The following is an 18,445-nucleotide window of genomic DNA, read 5'->3' as shown; positions in this document are numbered from 1 at the left end:
GGTTGAAATGAACACCAAATCATTCAATCAAACAATCAATAGTCCTTGATACGCTTTCCTATTTATTTATTTTGTAAAGAATTTCTGATTTTTCTGAAAGAGGTATTTATTTGTGCCATACAGTAGCTGAATTGTCATGCTATCATGACACCAGTTTTCAAAACAATTAGATTTGATACAGGCTTCACAATATGATGATGACGAATCACGATACATCATTACACCTGAACATTTTCTGTGTTTGTGTGTTTTACACCCATACCATTTTCGTGTGTATTATACCTCTGACATTTTCTGTGTTTGTCTGTTTTATATCCCTGGCATTTTATGTGTTCGTGTGTTTTACACCCATACCATTTTCGTGTGTGTTATACCTCTGACATTTTCTGTGTTCGTTTGTTTTATACCCCTGACATTTTCTGTGTTTGTGTGTTTTACACCCCTGATATTTTCTGTGTTTGTGTGTTTTAGACCCCTGATATTTTCTGCGTTTGTGTGTTTTACATCCCTGACATTTTCTGTGTTGGTGTGTTTTACACTCCTGACATTTTCTGTTTGTGTGTTTTACACCCCTGATATTTTCTGCATTTGTGTGTTTTACACCCCTGACATTTTCTGTGTTTGTGTGTTTTATACCCCTGATATTTTCTGTGTTTGTCTGTTTTATATCCCTGGCATTTTATGTGTTTGTGTGTTTTACACCCATACCATTTTCGTGTGTGTTATACCCCTGAGATTTTCTCTGTGTTTTGTACCCCTGACATTCTCCGTGTTCATGTGTTTTAGACACTTGACATTTTCTGTGTTTGTGTGTTTTATACACCTGACATTTTCGTGTGTGTTATACCCCTGACATTTTCTGTATTTGTGTGTTTTATACCCCTGACATTTTCTGTGTTTGTGTGTTATACCCCTGACATTTTATGTGTCCGTGTGTTTTACACTCCTGATATTTTCTGCGTTTGTGTGTGTTATACCCCTGACATTTTCTGTATTTCTGTGTTTTATACCCCTGACATTTTTGTGTGTGTTATACCCCTGACATTTTCTGTATTTGTGTGTTTTACACCCCTGACATTTTCTGTGTTTGTGTGTTATACCCCTGACATTTTATGTGTCTGTATGTTTTACACCCCTGATATTTTCTGCGTTTGTGTTTTTTAGACCCCTGACATTTTCTGTATTTGTGTGTTTTACACCCCTGACATTTTCTGTGTTTGTGTGTTTTATACCCCTGACATTTTCTGTGTGTGTGTGTGTGTGTGTGTGTGTGTGTGTGTGTGTGTGTGTGTGTGTGTGTGTGTGTGTGTGTGTGTGTGTGTTTTACACCCCTGACATTTTCTGTGTTTGTGTGTTTTATACCCCTGATATTTTCTGTGTTCATGTGTTTTATCCCCCTGACATTTTCTGTGTTTGTGTGTTTTAGACCCCTGATATTTTCTGTGTTCATGTGTTTTATCCCCCTGACATTTTCTCTGTTTGTGTGTTTTGTAACCCTGACATTTTCTGTATTTGTGTGTTTTATATCCCTGACATTTTCTGTGTTCATATGTTTTATACCCCTGATATTTTATGTGTTCATGTGTTTTATCCCCCTGACATTTTATGTGTTTGTGTGTTTTAGACCCCTGATATTTTCTGTGTTCATGTGTTTTATCCCCCTGACATTTTCTCTGTTTGTGTGTTTTGTAACCCTGACATTTTCTGTATTTGTGTGTTTTATATCCCTGACATTTTCTGTGTTCATGTGTTTTAGACCCCTGACATTTTATGTGTTTGTGTGTTAAACCCCTGACATTTTAGGTGTTTGTGTGTTTTACACCCTTGACGTTTTATGTGTTTGTGTGCTGTTGTACAGTATCTTGAACTGTCCACGAGTATAAGGAAGTGAAGCAGCTTCTCAACTTGAGTCCTTGTCAGTGATAGAGGTCGTCATCACCTTCATCCCTGTACAGGCCTGGCCTCCCTGATCCAGACCCTGACCCCTGACCACTGGACTGGGTGTTGGATGGGAACCTACAGTAGTTGTAGACAAAAGGAATTTGTAGGAGTAGAACCAAATCCATGACATTTTGGTGTTTTGTGAGATGAAGATAAATTTAATTCATAATTTAATAAATTTTCTGTCATGCAGCAGTACCATCATTTCTGTATTGTGTGAATGTACCTGAAGTTTCCAAATCCCCGGCTCTGTTGCAGTGTTTGAGCAAACATCTCATATTTACGAATGTCGTTGTCACTAACAGAGCGGCGAGCAAATCGCATTGCCTCCTCAAAGTGGTCCTTCCTGATCTCTGGAACCGGATCATAGTCCTCATCCTGCAGACAGAGGATTCTGTTATGTCAAATTCATGCTGGCTGGATGTAAAAATGTAAGTGTGTGTTCCCAGTCCAAAGGCTGAAAGTTACAAAACACACAGCCGCCCTTTAGGGAACATTTTCTCTTCCACATCCTGTACCCGTACCATGCATGGACAGTCCGGCACAGATTTAAGGAGTGGAATGTATTTTTGTTAAAGTCAAAGAGAGCCGCTCAGCATTCCTTTGGTTAATAAAAGTTGTGTGAGATCAGCAATGATGGAGTGAAGACACAACCACAGATTAGCAGTCTAACCATGGACACGCCTGGTCTGCTTTGCCTCTGTCTTTCAGCTTTAATCTCAGCCTCGATGGCCTCCCGGATTGCCAGTTTACAGGCTCGCTGACAGATTTCTGTTAGGTCAGCCCCAGAAAAGCCATCTGTGATGCCAGACAGGTATTCCAAGTCCACATCCTATGGGAAGGACAGAAACATGGAGAAACGTAAAGGAGAAAAGCTTTAAGTGGTTGTTGTTGTGAATTTTGGTTTAAAAAAATAGTGTGGTATGCCTATAGTAAGAATAAGAATAAGAGCACTAGTATATCTTGTCTTAATACTGGTGATCCTTATTTGATGGTGGAAGCAAGAAAGACTTCCATAAAGGAGGCAAGTCTATGTAGTGCATGCCTTGGTGTGGTATGTTATTTACGTGGTGGGAAATACTGGTGTCGCAGACCCAATGGTCCCCCTTAAAAATTGGTCCACTCTGCCTTCACTGCGCATGTGTCATTTGGGACCACAGCGGCACATCTGATACTGACTCTCTCCACCCAAAGTGGTCAAGTGGATTAATGGAATTATTACGTATTAGCCATCATATGACAAGGTAAAACCTCTTAAATAATTTTAAAGTACAGTTTTAAGCAGAAACAAGGCCATTTTAAGCAGAAAACGAGGCGATAATTGGCGAGTCGTTACTAATGCTCTGAAATGACAGAGGCGCAGCAGCAGCTGCTGTGCTCTCTGATTGGTCCGCCAAATGATTGTTGTACAAAGGCTTCAGATATCTGTTGCTGAGATAGATGATGACTGATGTACAGTTTTAAGCAGAAATGAGGTGATAATCAGTGAATCGCTGCTGAGATCCGATGTGTGCGCAGTGAAGGCAGCGCGGCCCGAGTATTAGGGGGGACCGTTCGGTCTGCGACACCGGCACAAAGCCCAGTGCTGGTCAGCAAACTCTTGGGTTGACAATGTTCAATACACGATTAACACCACATGTACTGTCCGTTCATGGTGGCTACAGATGTTGATTTATATACTCAGTGGTCATGTCAGCAGGTTACAGCTTAAAATGTGACTTTTTCCCTCCATTCTCTTGCCCTGTTTTTCTTTCTTCTCTTTGTCTACAGTGGCCGTGATATGAAATGCACAGCAGAAACGAGCCTATATTACAGGGGTGGGCAACCTGTTCCAGAAGGAGCCAAGAGGGTGCAGGTTTTCTTTGCAGCCACTGACTCCACCAGGTGATTTTACTGATTAATATCACTTTGAGCAGATGGAATCAGTTAATCAGTGAAATCACCTGGTGGAGTCAGTGGCTGCAAAGAAAACCTGCACCCTCTTGGCTCTTTCTGGAACAGGTTGCCCACCCCTGCTATATTAGGTTAAATGCTTACCCTTGGTCCCAATGCAGATGAGATTTTGCACACAACAGCATAATAACCTGTCACCCTTTGAAATCCTGTTTGAATGACTACCTCACACAAGACTCCATCGCAAGGTGTTGATGCAATGTTTGTTGATCATAATCTTGTGTCTTATTGCATTAAGCTTTCACAAGCTCTTTCTTGTGCAGATCTTGTGTGAAGGAAGCCCTTCCATTATCAGCCAAACAACCACTCCACGATATCCGACCTGGAAACTTCGTGATAGTGAAGAATCTGAGAAAGAAACACTGGAATGATCGTCGCTGGATAGGCCTCTTCCAAGTGACAACGCATACCGCCATCAAGGCCGCAGAAAAGTCGATGTGGTTGCACACAACCCACTGCAAGAAAGTACTGACAGAACTAGTCCCTGTTCCTGATTCTCTTTCCTCAACAACCTAAAGAAACTTTTGACCAACCTCATTCCATCCATCATGGCTTATGGGCATCAACATCCTCCCAATGTTCAGGTCATATGTCTTCTCCTTGGTTTTATGTTCTTTGCAATTATCTCTATACACTCCAATAGCTCAATCAGTCTTTTTACAACTGAAGAATGCTCAACAACCAGTGAATACAGTTGTGTATTGGGTATGTAAACTTTTGAGCAGAACTGTTGGTCTTACATTATAGCTGCATAAGAGGGAGGCCTCATTAAGGTATTGTAGGACCAACACAAATATCTAGGCAAACAACCTGCAATATTGAATGTATCAGTGCATCAGCAGTTCTGGCGACACAAGCAAAATGTAGGTTTGGCTGTCCCACACAAACAATGTGATTTGTGTGGGTATCCATGGCAACCAGTATGTCTAACCTTTCGAGGTAATACTAAGGTAACATTTCAGGTAGATATTTGCCAGTACTTTGACTCTAACTATCATCACTAGGGTTGGGTATCAAGAACCGGTTCTTTTGGGGTATCAATAAGAAATGATTCGATCCCCAGACATCAATAGTCTTTTTGCTTAATGATTCCCTTATTGGTCCTTCAGAGCGGCCGTTGTTTTTGAGGGTGATTGTCGGGAAAATGATAATTTGTCTACATTGATTGTAGACCCTGCAGCGGGTCTGTAATCAACCGCTTCTGCAGCGTGACTCCACTTTGAAGCTTGAACCAATGAAGCAATGCTTCGATCTGCTGCTTCGCTGGATCTTTGATTCACTGCTCTTCTGAAACGGCAAGTCTGGTTCTTAACCCCTCTCAAAGCCATTAAAATATGTCAACAACAGTGACCTTTTGTGGCACATTTCACTTTCACCCACAAAGTCTTTGTCAAGCTATCACATACACAAAGTTTCATGGGCTTGGCCCTCTAGGGGCCACACTTAGAACTGAAGCACACCTAATGTTGAACCTGCCTGGGGTTCTAGTGAGGTGACCTTGTGTACCAAGTCTAACAATGATACACAAAGTTTTCATGAAGATCACACATACACAAGGTGTCAGAAACTCAGCCCCCATGTGGTCACAATTATGATCAAATTGCCCAAACTACTACTGTTGGACCAAATTTCAACAGATTTTGATCACTTTGACTTCATTAAATGTCCTTTTAAAGTTGGAGAGATAAGTGTCTGGAATGGAGTAACCCACTCAACAAGACACAAATTACATTTTTTGCTGGACATGCCCAGTACTTATTACTAGTGTACTTATTGCTAGTACAGTGGACAAAAAACAAACAAACAAATAAACTACTGCTGACTTTAAATGTAATTTAAATGTTAGGTAGAGACAGGTGAGGACCAGTGAACCCCCTATTTTGGAACATGCCTGAATCCTTGAACATGTACAATGACCATAAATCATAATAAACACAGACAGTCTTATCAAGCTGCTTGTGAAGCCTTGATACTAATTGCAGGGTCCTTTTGGCCACATGCACTGTTGCTTGTTTGTAAATGGTAAATAGTAAATTGTAAATAGTATGTTTGTGTATGTGTGTCACCAACGCGTGCAACAGGTGATTTGCGTAGATTGGCGTGCAAGATGGCAGTACGTGAAGGCTTGTCTGGGAGGGGAATGTAGATGAGCTGATCTAAACGGCCTGGTCGCAGGATGGCTGGATCTATGATATCCGGCCTGTTTAGAGGAATGACAAGAAAAAGGAATCATAAGAGCTGTTAAATTTGATTAATAGTTACTGCAGTATGATCCCTCTATCATACTGTCCTGTATACAGTACTCGACAAAGAAATGATCCACTCCCACATCCTCACCTGTTTGTGGCACCTATGATGAAAACATTCTTTTTGTCAGACATGCCATCCATCTCTGTAAGTATCTGGTTGATGACTCTGTCAGCAGCACCTCCTGCATCTCCAGCCCCGCCCCCTCTGGACTTGGCAATGGAGTCTAACTCATCAAAAAACAAGATGCAAGGGGCTGCTTGCCTGGCCTGAGAAAACAAGCAATCAGGTTGGTCAGCAAGTTTACAGCATGGGACATGATCTACATGGCTGGCAAATTATACTAAGAATCCCAAAATCTGTGTCTTCTCCCATAGTTTGTCTTATACAGTCCTTTATCCACTCTGTTTCACCTTATCAAAGACATCTCTGACATTGGCCTCTGATTCTCCAAACCACATGGTGAGCATCTCGGGTCCTTTAATGGAGACAAAGTTTGCTTGACATTCATTGGCGATAGCTTTAGCTAGTAGGGTTTTCCCACAGCCTGGTGGACCGTAGAACAGCACCCCCCTTGAAGGGGTCATCCCAAACTTCAGGAACTTGTCTGGGTACTCAACTGGATACTGACAAGAGCAAGGTAAAGACTGTTGAGTTGTTGATCTGATGTTTTGTGGCACATACAATCTGTTTTGAATTTGTCAGTGTTTTCCCACCTGAACAAGCTCTTGCAATTCTCGCTTGACTTCTTCCAGTCCTCCGATGTCTTCCCAGTTAACCTGAGGCACTTCTGCCACAGTCTCCCTCAGGGCTGATGGATTGCTCTGACTTAGAGCCCACTGAGGTGTAACAATGGAAAGTTATCACAAACAAAAGAAATAAAGGAGTGGGACATTGCTCCACATTATTCAGTTAATTTTAATGGAGGTCACCAGCGGCCTCATGTACAAAAACATGCATGGATTTCCTACTGAAACATGGCATATGCCAAAACCCAGAAACTGGCATATGGACAAAAAATTCAGATGTATCAAAGCGTGTGTAGGCATTGATCCGCTCGTTCGGTTTGTACATCCCACTGAACGTGGATTTGAGCACAGGTGCACACTCACCAAACTCCTTCCTGGCCATGCCAAAATCTGAATATTTGAATGCACACATGCCCAAATGTGCCCGCGCTGGTTTTCGTTCAGAACAATTACATAGATAAACAATTTAACCCCCTAGCAGCCATCCATCGCGCAGCCTGCCAGCCTCCAGCCTGATGCGCATCTGTGCATCACATATGATTTGAACATTGATGGAATGAAAATGTTTCATATTAACAAAAACAAAATCATCATGTGATGGCTCCTTAATAGCAATATGTGTGCAATAGCTCAATAGCTCCAATTACATTAGGTAAACTGGCTCTCACTGCAAATTACGCGGTAATGTTGGAATGTTATGTACCTGGATGAATGATTGTGTTCCACACAGCTGGCATGACTCGGCTTAAGGTTGAGTGGCACAGGCCTGAATGATCAGCCAACTCCCGCTGGAATGCCCTGATGCCAGGATGCCCAGCGTGGTCAGCACCTGTTTGGGCACAGACAACCCCCTCTGGGTATTGCACTCTGGGCCGGCCGAAGTTCTGTTGTGCAACTCCAGTAACATTGGCCTTGCTAGTTGAAATCGGATTATAAGCCAGTTATCGTCATTTGCAAATAAACCCTCATGTTCCCTGAATACACACTCATGTCAGATTGCACCATTTGCAAGGTCCTCTAACAACGCTAACGCAGCCATTGTTAATGCCATTTTACGCATCACTTTGCGCATGCTTTTATGTCCAGTCATATAATTGTAAACACGTGGGTGTGTTAATTGCATTAACAGTTCCCAGCATCATCTCTACCTGTCGGAGATGGCACAATAGCTGTAGAAATTTGCACGTGCCAGCCAGGATTTTTACGTGACACACCGCACATTTCCACGGTCATTTAACTTTTGATACATCTGAACATGACGTGGAGACGTGGAGACACCATGTTTTTGTGTGTACCCCCACTCTGTACATGAGGTGTTCTTTTTCTTTTTGGATGTTCCACAAATCTATGCCTTTAGTTAACACAGAATGAAAAAAAAAGAAGAGCCTGCACCTTGAAGTCATCCATGGTTACAGCCAGTGAGTTGAGCAGGTCTGCATCAATGGAGTCATCTTCCAGGTCTATGAGGATCATCTTTTTTCGGATGGCTTGTAGAGCAGCTTCTGAGCAAAGAGCAGCCAGGTCGGCTCCCACATGGCCGTGAGTCTCTGCGGCTATCTGTGGCATGTTTAAATTCAGTAATTCATCATATGTCAAAATTGGAGTGAACACTACCCAAAGGTTGTCAAATTTGTGAATTAGCATGTTAAAACATAAATTTAATTTAGACACTAACAATTTTTGTCAGGCTGACATCTCTTATTTTTGGCAGGCCATCACTTAAATATTTACTGACTAGAAATCTTTGGAGTTGCTTTAGATGGTGAGTAACAGTGGGGGAAATAAGTATTTGATCCACTGTCAATTTTGCAGGTTTTTCCACCTACAAAGACTGGAGAGGTCTGTATTTTTTATTGTAGGTACACTTCAACTGTGAGGGACAGAATCTAAAAAAAAAATCCAGAAAATCACATTGTATGATTTTTAAATAATTAATTTGCATTCTATTGCATGAAATAAGTATTTGATCTCCTAGAAAAACAGACCTTAACAATTGGTACAGAAACATTTGTTTGCCATTACAGACGTCAGATGTTTCCTGTAGTTCTTGACCAAGTTTGCACACTGCAACAGGGATTTTGGTCCACTTCTCCATACAGATCTTCTCCAGATCATTCAGGTTTGGAGTTTCAGCTCCCTCCCAAGATTTTGTATTGAGTTCAGGTCTGGAGACTGGCTTGGCCACTCCAGGTCCTTGACATGCTTCTTACAGGGCCCCTCCTCCTTAGTTGCCCTGACTGTGTGTTTGGGGTCATTGTCATGCTGGAAAACCTAGCCATGACCCATCTTCAATGCTCTTTACTGAGGGAAGGAGGTTGTTTGCCAAAATCTTCCAATACATGACCCCATCCATCCTCCCTTCAATACGGTGCAGTCGTTCTGTCCCCTTTGCAGAAGAGCACCCCCAGAGTATGATGTTTCCACCCCCCATGCTGTTGTGTGGGCCACTGAAGAGGAGGTACTGCTGGCCCACCACCACCAGATGGCGCCCTGCTTGGAGTGCGGGCTTCAAGCACGAGATGGCGCCGGAACCACTGGGAGTGACAGCTGTCGCTCTTCATCAGCACCAGCTGTCACTCATTCAACCCATCACCATAAAGGCCGGACTGCAACTCCACCTCCTCGCCGAGAAATCATCTACCATACAGGTAATTCTCTGCTGAATCTAAACCGAACAATAGTCTGATCTCTTTTGCAGCCGTTTTCCTGTGACGGATTCCTTGTCTGCTGTGTTGGCGTTTGGTGTGGACTGCGACGGCTTCGCCTCCCACCCCACCCAGATAAGTGGTTGTCTCAGGAGCTGTCCGAGTGTGTTATCGGAGGTGGAGGTTCTCCCTCCTGACTGAACACAGACTGTGGGATTACTGAGTGTGCGTACTCACACTCATCAAACTGTTTCTGTTCTCTGCCAGCAGTACCAGGTCTGACTGCTGAAGACAGTGGCCACCTGGGGCGCAGGGCTTGGCGGCTCCGGTGTTCTTCAGATCCGTTGGTGGTGGAAGCTGTGTGGGTTCCGGCTCTTCTATCACCAGATGTCTTCTATCTTCGAGCCTGCCACACGCCACCTTGTGTATGATTGAAATTCCACCATATTGTTATTGTCTGTACTTCGTTGTGTGCTTCACAACATTAAATTGTTACTTTTTGGCTTATCCATTGTCCGTTCATTAACGCCCCCTGTTGTGGGTCCGTGTCACGACACCTTCCCAACAGGATTTCTTGGCCAGCGTCATGGATCCCGAGGGGCGTCAACCATCGCTTGAACAGCCAATGGAAGAGCGAGGTGCACAGGCACCAGCAGGAGGCGTGTTAGGTGAGCTGCAGCACATCTTAACCGCCTTTACTGCTCGGTTGGACTTAGTTACCGAGCAGAGCATTGTTCTCAATCGAAGGATGGAGGCTCTCACCGCCCAGGTGGAGGCGCATGCTCAGGGCGCTGCTGCAGCACCTCCTCCTGCTGACCGAATGCCAGAGACAGACATTCCACTGGTTGTTCAACGAACCCCCCCACCTTCCCCTGAAGCATACATAAGCCCTCCGGAGCCGTACGGAGGCTGTGTGGAGACGTGCACGGACTTCTTGATGCAGTGCTTGCTCGTCTTTTCACAGCGTCCCGTCATGTACGCGTCAGACGCTAGCCGGGTGGCTTACGTTCTAAATTTGCTTCGAGGAGAGGCACGCGCCTGGGCTACGGCGCTCTGGGAGCAGAATTCACGGCTCCTAACGATTTACACTGAGTTTGTGAGGGAGTTCCGACAGGTGTTCGACCACCCTCATAGAGGCGAGACCGCTTCAAGCGTGCTGCTGTCGATAAAACAGGGGTGTCGAAGCGCAGCGAAGTATGCAGTGGACTTCCGCATTGTGGCAGCGCGAGCCGGCTGGAATGCTGTTGCGCTCCGTGCCGCCTTTGTAAACGGACTGTCTCTGGTCCTTAAGGAGCACCTGGTGGCGAAGGACGAGCCGCGGGATTTAGACGGGCTTATCGACCTGGTTATACGGTTAGACAACCGATTAACATAACACTGACGGGAGCGAGACGAAGGGCGTGGACAGGCACAAGCCGTCCCTCTTCCTCCCGGGTCTGAAAGGGAGCCGACTTCCCCACGCTCCACAGCCAGGGCTCTCCACGTGACGACAGCTCCCCCTGCTGACGTTGCTATAGAAACGAGCAGGGCCAAAAAGCGATCAGATCAGAGACAAAGGAAGCTGATCTGTGGAGAGTGTTTTCTCTGCAGCTCAACCGAGCACATACAGAGAGAGTGCCCCAAACGGTCAAAACAGCAGCACTCGTCCTTAGAGACTGGGCTAAGGGTGGGTCACAATACCCACGCGGGGAAACCCCGAAAATCTGCACGTATCACAGTCACGATCCTGAGTGGGGATCTAACCCTTCACGCCCCAGCACTGGTGGACACGGGGTCGGAGGGGAATCTGCTGGACAGCAGATGGGCAAAGGAGGTTGGGCTCCCTCTAGTGGCCTTACTGTCACCATTGTCAGTGCGGGCACTAGATGGCACCCTTCTTCCACTAATCACACACCAGACACAGCCCGTGACTTTGGTTGTTTCTGGGAATCACAGGGAGGAGATTGTGTTTTATGTAACACCTTCTACCTCCTGAGTGATTTTGGGTTTTCCATGGGTGTTAAAACACAATCCCCGGATTGATTGGCCGTCTAGGGTTGTGGTTCAGTGGAGCGAAACCTGCCACCGAGAGTGTTTAGGATCCTCAGTTCCACCTGGTGTGACAGCTAAGGAGGAGGTTTTAGTCCCCCCCAATCTGGTGGCGGTGCCAGCTGAGAACCACGACCTTGCTGACGTCTTCAGCAAGGATCTGGCACTCATGCTGCCCCCACACCGTCCGTACGATTGTGCCATTGATTTGATACTGGGCGCTGAGTACCCGTCCAGCAGGCTGTACAACCTCTCATGTCCGGAACGCGAATCAATGGAGACCTACATCCGGGACTCGTTAGCTGCCGGGTTGATCCGGAACTCCTCCTCCCCGATGGGTGCTGGTTTCTTTTTTGTGGGCAAGAAGGACGGCGGACTCCGTCCATGCATTGATTACAGAGGGCTGAACGAGATCACGGTTCGCAACCGATACCCGTTACCTCTGTTGGATTCAGTGTTTACGCCCTTGCATGGAGCCCAAATTTTTACAAAATTGGATCTTAGGAATGCTTATCACCTGGTTCGGATCCGGGAGGGAGACGAGTGGAAGATGGCATTTAACACCCCGTTAGGTCACTTTGAGTACCTGGTCATGCCGTTCGGCCTCACCAATGCGCCCGCGACGTTCCAAGCGTTGGTTAATGACATCTTGCGGGACTTCCTGCATCGGTTTGTCTTCGTATATCTAGACGATATACTCATCTTTTCTCCGGATCCTGAGACCCATGTCAAGCATGTACTTCAGGTCCTACAGCGGTTGTTGGAGAACCGGCTATTTGTGAAGGGCGAGAAGTGCGAGTTTCACCGCTCTTCTTTGTCCTTCCTGGGGTTCATAATCTCCTCCAACTCCGTCGCCCCTGATCCGGCCAAGGTTGCAGCGGTGAGAGATTGGCCCCAACCAACAAACCGTAGGAAACTGCAACAGTTCCTCGGCTTTGCGAATTTCTACAGGAGGTTCATTAAGGGCTACAGTCAGGTAGTTAGCCCCCGGACAGCCCTGACCTCCACTAAGGTCCCCTTCACCTGGTCGGATCGGTGCGAAGCCGCGTTTAGGGAGTTGAAGCGCCGGTTTTCGTCTGCACCAGTTCTGGTGCAGCCTGATCCTACTCGCCAGTTCACAGTGGAGGTGGATGCCTCTGACTCAGGGATAGGAGCCGTGCTGTCCCAGAGCGGGGAGTCCGATAAGGTTCTCCACCCTTGTGCCTATTTTTCCCGCAGGTTGACCCCGGCTGAGAGGAATTATGACTTCGGCAATCGGGAACTCCTTGTGGTGAAGGAGGCTTTTGAAGAGTGGAGACACCTGTTGGAGGGAGCGACGGTGCCCTTCACGATTTTCACGGACCATCGGAACCTGGAGTACATCCGGACCGCCAAGCGGCTGAACCCCAGGCAAGCCCGCTGGTCACTGTTCTTTGGGCGCTTTGACTTCCAGATTACATACCGCCCTGGGACCAAGAACCAACGGTCGGATGCCCTGTCCTGGGTGCATGAAGAGGAGGCCAAGGCCGAGTTGTCAGACCCCATAGAGACCATCATCCCCGAGTCCACTGTCGTGGCCACTCTCACCTGGGACATGGAGAAGACCGTCCGGGAGGCCCTGACACAGAACCCAGACCCGAGGACCGGCCCGAAGGACAAACTGTACGTCCCACCAGAGGCCAGAGCTGCGGTTTTGGACTTCTGTCATGGTTCCAAGCTCTCCTGTCATCCCAGGGTGCGCAGAACCATGGCAGTGGTCCAGCTGTGCTTCTGGTGGGCGTCCATGGAGGCCGACATCCGGGACTACGTCCAGGCCTGTACCACCTGTGCCAGGGGCAAGGCTGACCATAAGAGGACTTCAGGACTCCTCCAGCCCCTACCGGTACCTCACCGCCCCTGGTCCCACATCGGCCTGGACTTTGTCACGTGCTTCCCGCCGTCCCAGGGCAACACCACCATCCTCATGATAGTGGACCAGTTCTCCAAGGCGGCCCACTTCGTGGCCCTCCCTAAGCTCCCGACGGCCGAGGAAACGGCAGACCTCCTGGTCCACCACGTCGTGCGTCTGCATGGGATACCAGCGGACATCGTCTCAGACCATGGCCCTCAGTTCTCCTCTCAGGTCTGGAGGAGTTTCTGCAGGGAACTGGGGGCCACCGTGAATCTCTTGTCCGGGTACCACCCTCAGACAAACGGACAGGCAGAGCGGGCCAACCAGGAGCTGGAGCAGGCCCTCTGTTGCGTTACCTCCGCGCACCCGATGGCCTGGAGCACCCATCTGGCCTGGATCGAGTACGCCTACAACAGCCAAGTGTCATCAGCCACCGGCCTCTCCCCATTTGAGGTGTGTTTGGGGTACCAGCCCCCATTGTTTCCACTTGTGGAGGGAGAGGTCGGTGTGCCCTCGGTCCAGGCCCACCTCAGGAGGTGCCGCCGGGTGTGGCGGACCGCCTGTTCTGCCCTGTTGAAGGCCCGGATGAGGGACAAGGCCCATGCAGACCGCCGGCGTTCCCCGGCCCCTGCATACCAGCCTGGGCAGGAGGTGTGGCTTTCAACCAAGGACATACCACTCCAGGTCGAGTCTCAGAAACTGAAGGACCGCTTCATCAGACCATTTACAATCCTCAAAGTCCTCAGTCCTGCCGCAGTGAAGCTGAAGCTCCCGGCTTCACTGTGGATCCATCCTGTCTTCCATGTGTCGCGCATCAAACCTCACCATATTTCACCCCTCTGTACCCCCGGACCGGCGCCGCCTCCTGCCGGATCATCGATGGGGAGCCGGCTTGGACCGTGCGCCGGCTCCTGGACGTCCGTCGGAAGGGCCGGGGGTTCCAGTATTTGGTGGACTGGGAGGGGTGTGGACCCAAAGAACGCTCCTGGGTGAAGAGGAGCTTCATCCTGGCCGACTTCTACCGGCGGCACCCGGACAAGCCTGGTCGGGCACCAGGAGGCGCCCGTTGGGGGGGGGTCCTGTTGTGTGGGCCGCTGAAGAGGAGGTACTGCTGGCCCACCACCACCAGATGGCGCCCTGCTTGGAGTGCGGGCTTCAAGCACGAGAGGGCGCCAGAACCACTGGGAGTGACAGCTGTCTCTCTTCATCAGCACCAGCTGTCACTCATTCAACCCATCACCATAAAGGCCGGACTGCAACTCCACCTCCTCGCCGAGAAATCATCTACCATACAGGTAAATTCTCTGCTGAATCTAAACCGAACAATAGTCTGATCTCTTTTGCAGCCGTTTTCCTGTTACGGATTCCTTGTCTGCTGTGTTGGCGTTTGGTGTGGACTGCGACGGCTTCGCCTCCCACCCCACCCAGATAAGTGGTTGTCTCAGGAGCTGTCCGAGTGTGTTATCGGAGGTGGAGGTTCTCCCTCCTGACTGAACACAGACTGTGGGATTACTGAGTGTGCGTACTCACACTCATCAAACTGTTTCTGTTCTCTGCCAGCAGTACCGGGTCTGACTGCTGAAGACAGTGGCCACCTGGGGCGCAGGGCTTGGCGGCTCCGGTGTTCTTCAGATCCGTTGGTGGTGGAAGCTGTGTGGGTTCCGGCTCTTCTATCACCAGATGTCTTCTATCTTCGAGCCTGCCACACGCCACCTTGTGTATGATTGACATTCCACCATATTGTTATTGTCTGTACTTCGTTGTGCCTTCACAACATTAAATTGTTACTTTTTGGCTTATCCATTGTCCGTTCATTAACGTCCCCTGTTGTGGGTCCGTGTTGGACCTTCCCAACACATGCGTCACAGTTGGGACGGTTTTCTTGGGGTTGTTCTCATCCTCTAAATATGGCAAGTGGAGTTGATTCCAAAAAGCTCTATTTTGGTCTCATCTGACCACATGACCTTCTCCCATGCCTCCTCTGGATCATCCAGATGGTCACCGGTGAACTTCAAATGGGCCTGGACATTTGCTGGCTTGAGCAGGGGGACCTTGCTGCCCTGCAGGATTTTAAACCAAGACATCATCATGTGTTACTAATGTAATCTTTGTGACTGTGGTTCCAGCTCTATTCAGGTCATTGACCAGTTCCTCCTGTGTAGTTCTGGGCTTTCTCAGAATCATCCTTACCCCACAAAGTGAGATCTTGCATGGAATCCCAGACCGAGGGAGATTGACATTCATCTTGTGATTCTTACACTATCTAATAAATCATCATAACAGCTGTTGTCTTCTCACCAAGCTGCTTGCCTGTTGCCCTGTAGTCCATCCCAGCCTTGTGCAGGTCTACAGTTTTGTCCCTGATGTCCTTAGACAGCTCTTTGGTCTTGGCCATGGTGGACAGGTTGGAGTGTGATTGATTGAGTGTGTGGATAGGTGTCTTTCATCAAATCAAATCAAATCAAATCAAATCAGTTTTATTTATATAGCGCCAAATCACAACAAACAGTCACCCCAAGGCGCTTTATATTGTAAGGCAAAAGCCATACAATAATTACAGAAAAACCCCAACGGTAAAAACTACCCCCTATGAGCAAGCAACTTGGCGACAGTGGGAAGGTCTTTTATACAGGTAACAAGTTCAAACAGGTGTAATTAATACAGGTAAAGTGTGCAGAATCAGAGGGCTTCTTAAAGAAAAATTAGCATGTCTGTGAGAGCCAGAATTCTTGCTGGTTGGTAGGGCATCAAATACTTATTTCATGCAATAAAATGCAAATTAATTATTTAAAAATCATACAATGTGATTTTTCTGGATTGTTTTTTAGATTCTGTCTCTCACAGTTGAAGGTAGGATAAAAATTACAGACCCCTTCATTTTTTATAGGTGGGAAAACCTGCAAAAATGGCAGTGGAAATACTTATTTCCCCCACTGTATAATCTGTCTGAATAATTTGCTGGTTGAATAAGTATAGCAGGTATTATTTCCACTCATTCTCTAACCCCTTTTGATGAAATCTAGACAAAATATTTGCATTCAGTCTTCACACATTGTGTCAGCAAGTAATTTATTCAAGGGTGATTTTTAGCTTTTTTTTGCTGCCTGTTTAAAAAGTGTTTACAGAGAAAATCATGCAGAAGTTTATGAGAAGAAGAAGAAGAAGAAGAAGAAGAAAAAACCCCGGTAAGTTAAAAATAAATACACTTGAAAATCAGGATTTTCTTTTATGTTATCCTTGTGCATTCATTAATTTTCTATACCCGCTTATTCCAATTAACAGTCCTCCGTGGTGGTTGGTTGGTGTGTGTGTGTGTGGGGGGGGGGCAGTCATTTCAGCAGCAGCCAGTATATGAAGACAGAGAAGCACATTCACACCTGCGGTTAGAGTAGGTGTCAATGTGCGTATGTGAGTCATTATTCACTGAACCTGTGTGTCTTTGGAAGTGAGATGACGCCAGAGCACCCAGAGAGAACTGTAAACAGAATGGACCAGGTGACACGTGAACCAACCTGGCCCTTTTTCGCTGTAAGGCAATAGTGCTACCCTCTAAGCCACCTCACAATCCCTAATGGGGTTCTGGCCCCCGTGTTGTTAACCACAAATCAAATATAAGTTAAAGAATAGATTTGTATTTTTCTTTAAGCCCTGGTCACACAGCACTAACAAAGGACAAAGGGCAATGAACATTGCCTTGGGGCAACTGTTTGTTGTGATTTGGCGCTATATAAATAAAATTGATTGAATTGATTGATTGATTCATTCCTGAAGCTGGTGCTTTGTCAAAAAATTTTAAGCTATTGAAAAATTTGAACAAATATTAACGACAAACTCAATTTGTCCGTATTTCATTTTGCTTTCTTTCTTGATGGTTTCTTATTGTTTGCTTAGTTTTTGTAACATCAGCGTGTTGTCAGCGTGTCGTCCAACTTTGTTGAACCCCCCAAGTCCAAGGTATTGAACGAAGGTTGATGATATCCGAATGAATCAATAACTACGAGCTGAACAAAACATCCTTGTATCACTAATGAATCATCCATGTTTGAGATGAAAAAGTGACCTTTTCATGCAGTAACAAGAGCATTAAGAGCGTTTTATCAACTACTTTAACTATTTATGCACGTGTTAACTGTGTGTGGCTGGCCTGCGTGTGCAGACACGTTGTTGTGAAGACAAACAAAACCCTGCACCTGCAAGTACTGCAGACATGAGGCCAAGCCTGGCTGTGCTCTGTTTTATATCCACTTTCGATCACTTCACCACTAATGTTTCATTTTGATCTAGTTTAAAGCATCGATGTTGACGTTCACTTCATTTTTGTTTTATTAGTTTTGGTTTTGTTTCATTCCTTTCTTCACTCTTGATTCATAGGCTTTTTGGTGATGGGAAAGGTGCAGGATCTTTCATCCAGCTTTTGTTGATGATTTGTGACTTTTTGACTTTTTATTGCTCACCTAGTTATCGTTGTGTGCCCGGTGATTGGGCCCTTACAATGACACTGTAGAACAGGTAGCTCAGTGGGATAAAGATTCAAGCTACCAGTTTGTAGACATGGACTTGATTTGTGGCCGTACAACCTGTCTATACCTTTGGACAAGACACTTCCTCTGGAATGTCCCACTCAACCTAGCTGAAAGTGGGTTCCAGTTTTTACTGGGGAAGTAAACTATTATGGATTGGTGACCTGTCCAGAGGGAGTTGTAGACTCTCATCTGATTCAGGCTATGCAATTTGGGGACAAGCACAGGCACCAGTGGACCCCAAGGCCTATAGAATTCCTGACATTGCTGGGCAGCAAGTTCCATTTGACTAAGATTCTTGGGAGGAAGGAGTGTTTGTAACAATCCTTCCTTAAGGCCCCTTCACACATAGTACAAATGTGGTCGAACTGCGTATGAAGCAGGAATCGTATGCAATATGTGTAAAATCGTAGCTGCCTCTAATGCCTTGTGCACCTGTTGCTACAACTATCTGCACACACCAGCGGCTGAAAGACAGAGTGTGTGCTGTGA

The 18,445-nt window shown here is 46.6% G+C and overlaps 1 protein-coding gene across 1 annotated transcript in view; it reads right to left on the bottom strand.

The window, feature by feature from the left end:
* Positions 1 to 1,786: 1,786 nt before the first annotated feature.
* zgc:136908 (uncharacterized protein LOC563679 homolog) overlaps positions 1,787 to 18,445 on the bottom strand; it is a 55,974-nt gene continuing 39,315 nt past the window's right edge. The window contains exons 11-18 of the mRNA XM_034188857.1: positions 8,283 to 8,447; positions 6,858 to 6,980; positions 6,555 to 6,767; positions 6,232 to 6,410; positions 5,965 to 6,094; positions 2,615 to 2,773; positions 2,168 to 2,319; positions 1,787 to 2,016 (exon numbers count right to left, since the gene is read on the bottom strand). Coding sequence (XP_034044748.1) covers positions 1,917 to 2,016; positions 2,168 to 2,319; positions 2,615 to 2,773; positions 5,965 to 6,094; positions 6,232 to 6,410; positions 6,555 to 6,767; positions 6,858 to 6,980; positions 8,283 to 8,447 — 1,221 coding nt within the window. The 3' untranslated portion in view covers positions 1,787 to 1,916. The remainder of the gene's footprint in view (positions 2,017 to 2,167; positions 2,320 to 2,614; positions 2,774 to 5,964; positions 6,095 to 6,231; positions 6,411 to 6,554; positions 6,768 to 6,857; positions 6,981 to 8,282; positions 8,448 to 18,445) is intronic.

This window comes from Thalassophryne amazonica, chromosome 15, assembly GCF_902500255.1.
Source record: "Thalassophryne amazonica chromosome 15, fThaAma1.1, whole genome shotgun sequence".
Taxonomy (NCBI): domain Eukaryota; kingdom Metazoa; phylum Chordata; class Actinopteri; order Batrachoidiformes; family Batrachoididae; genus Thalassophryne; species Thalassophryne amazonica.
This window is presented reverse-complemented; position numbering and strand designations above follow the sequence as displayed.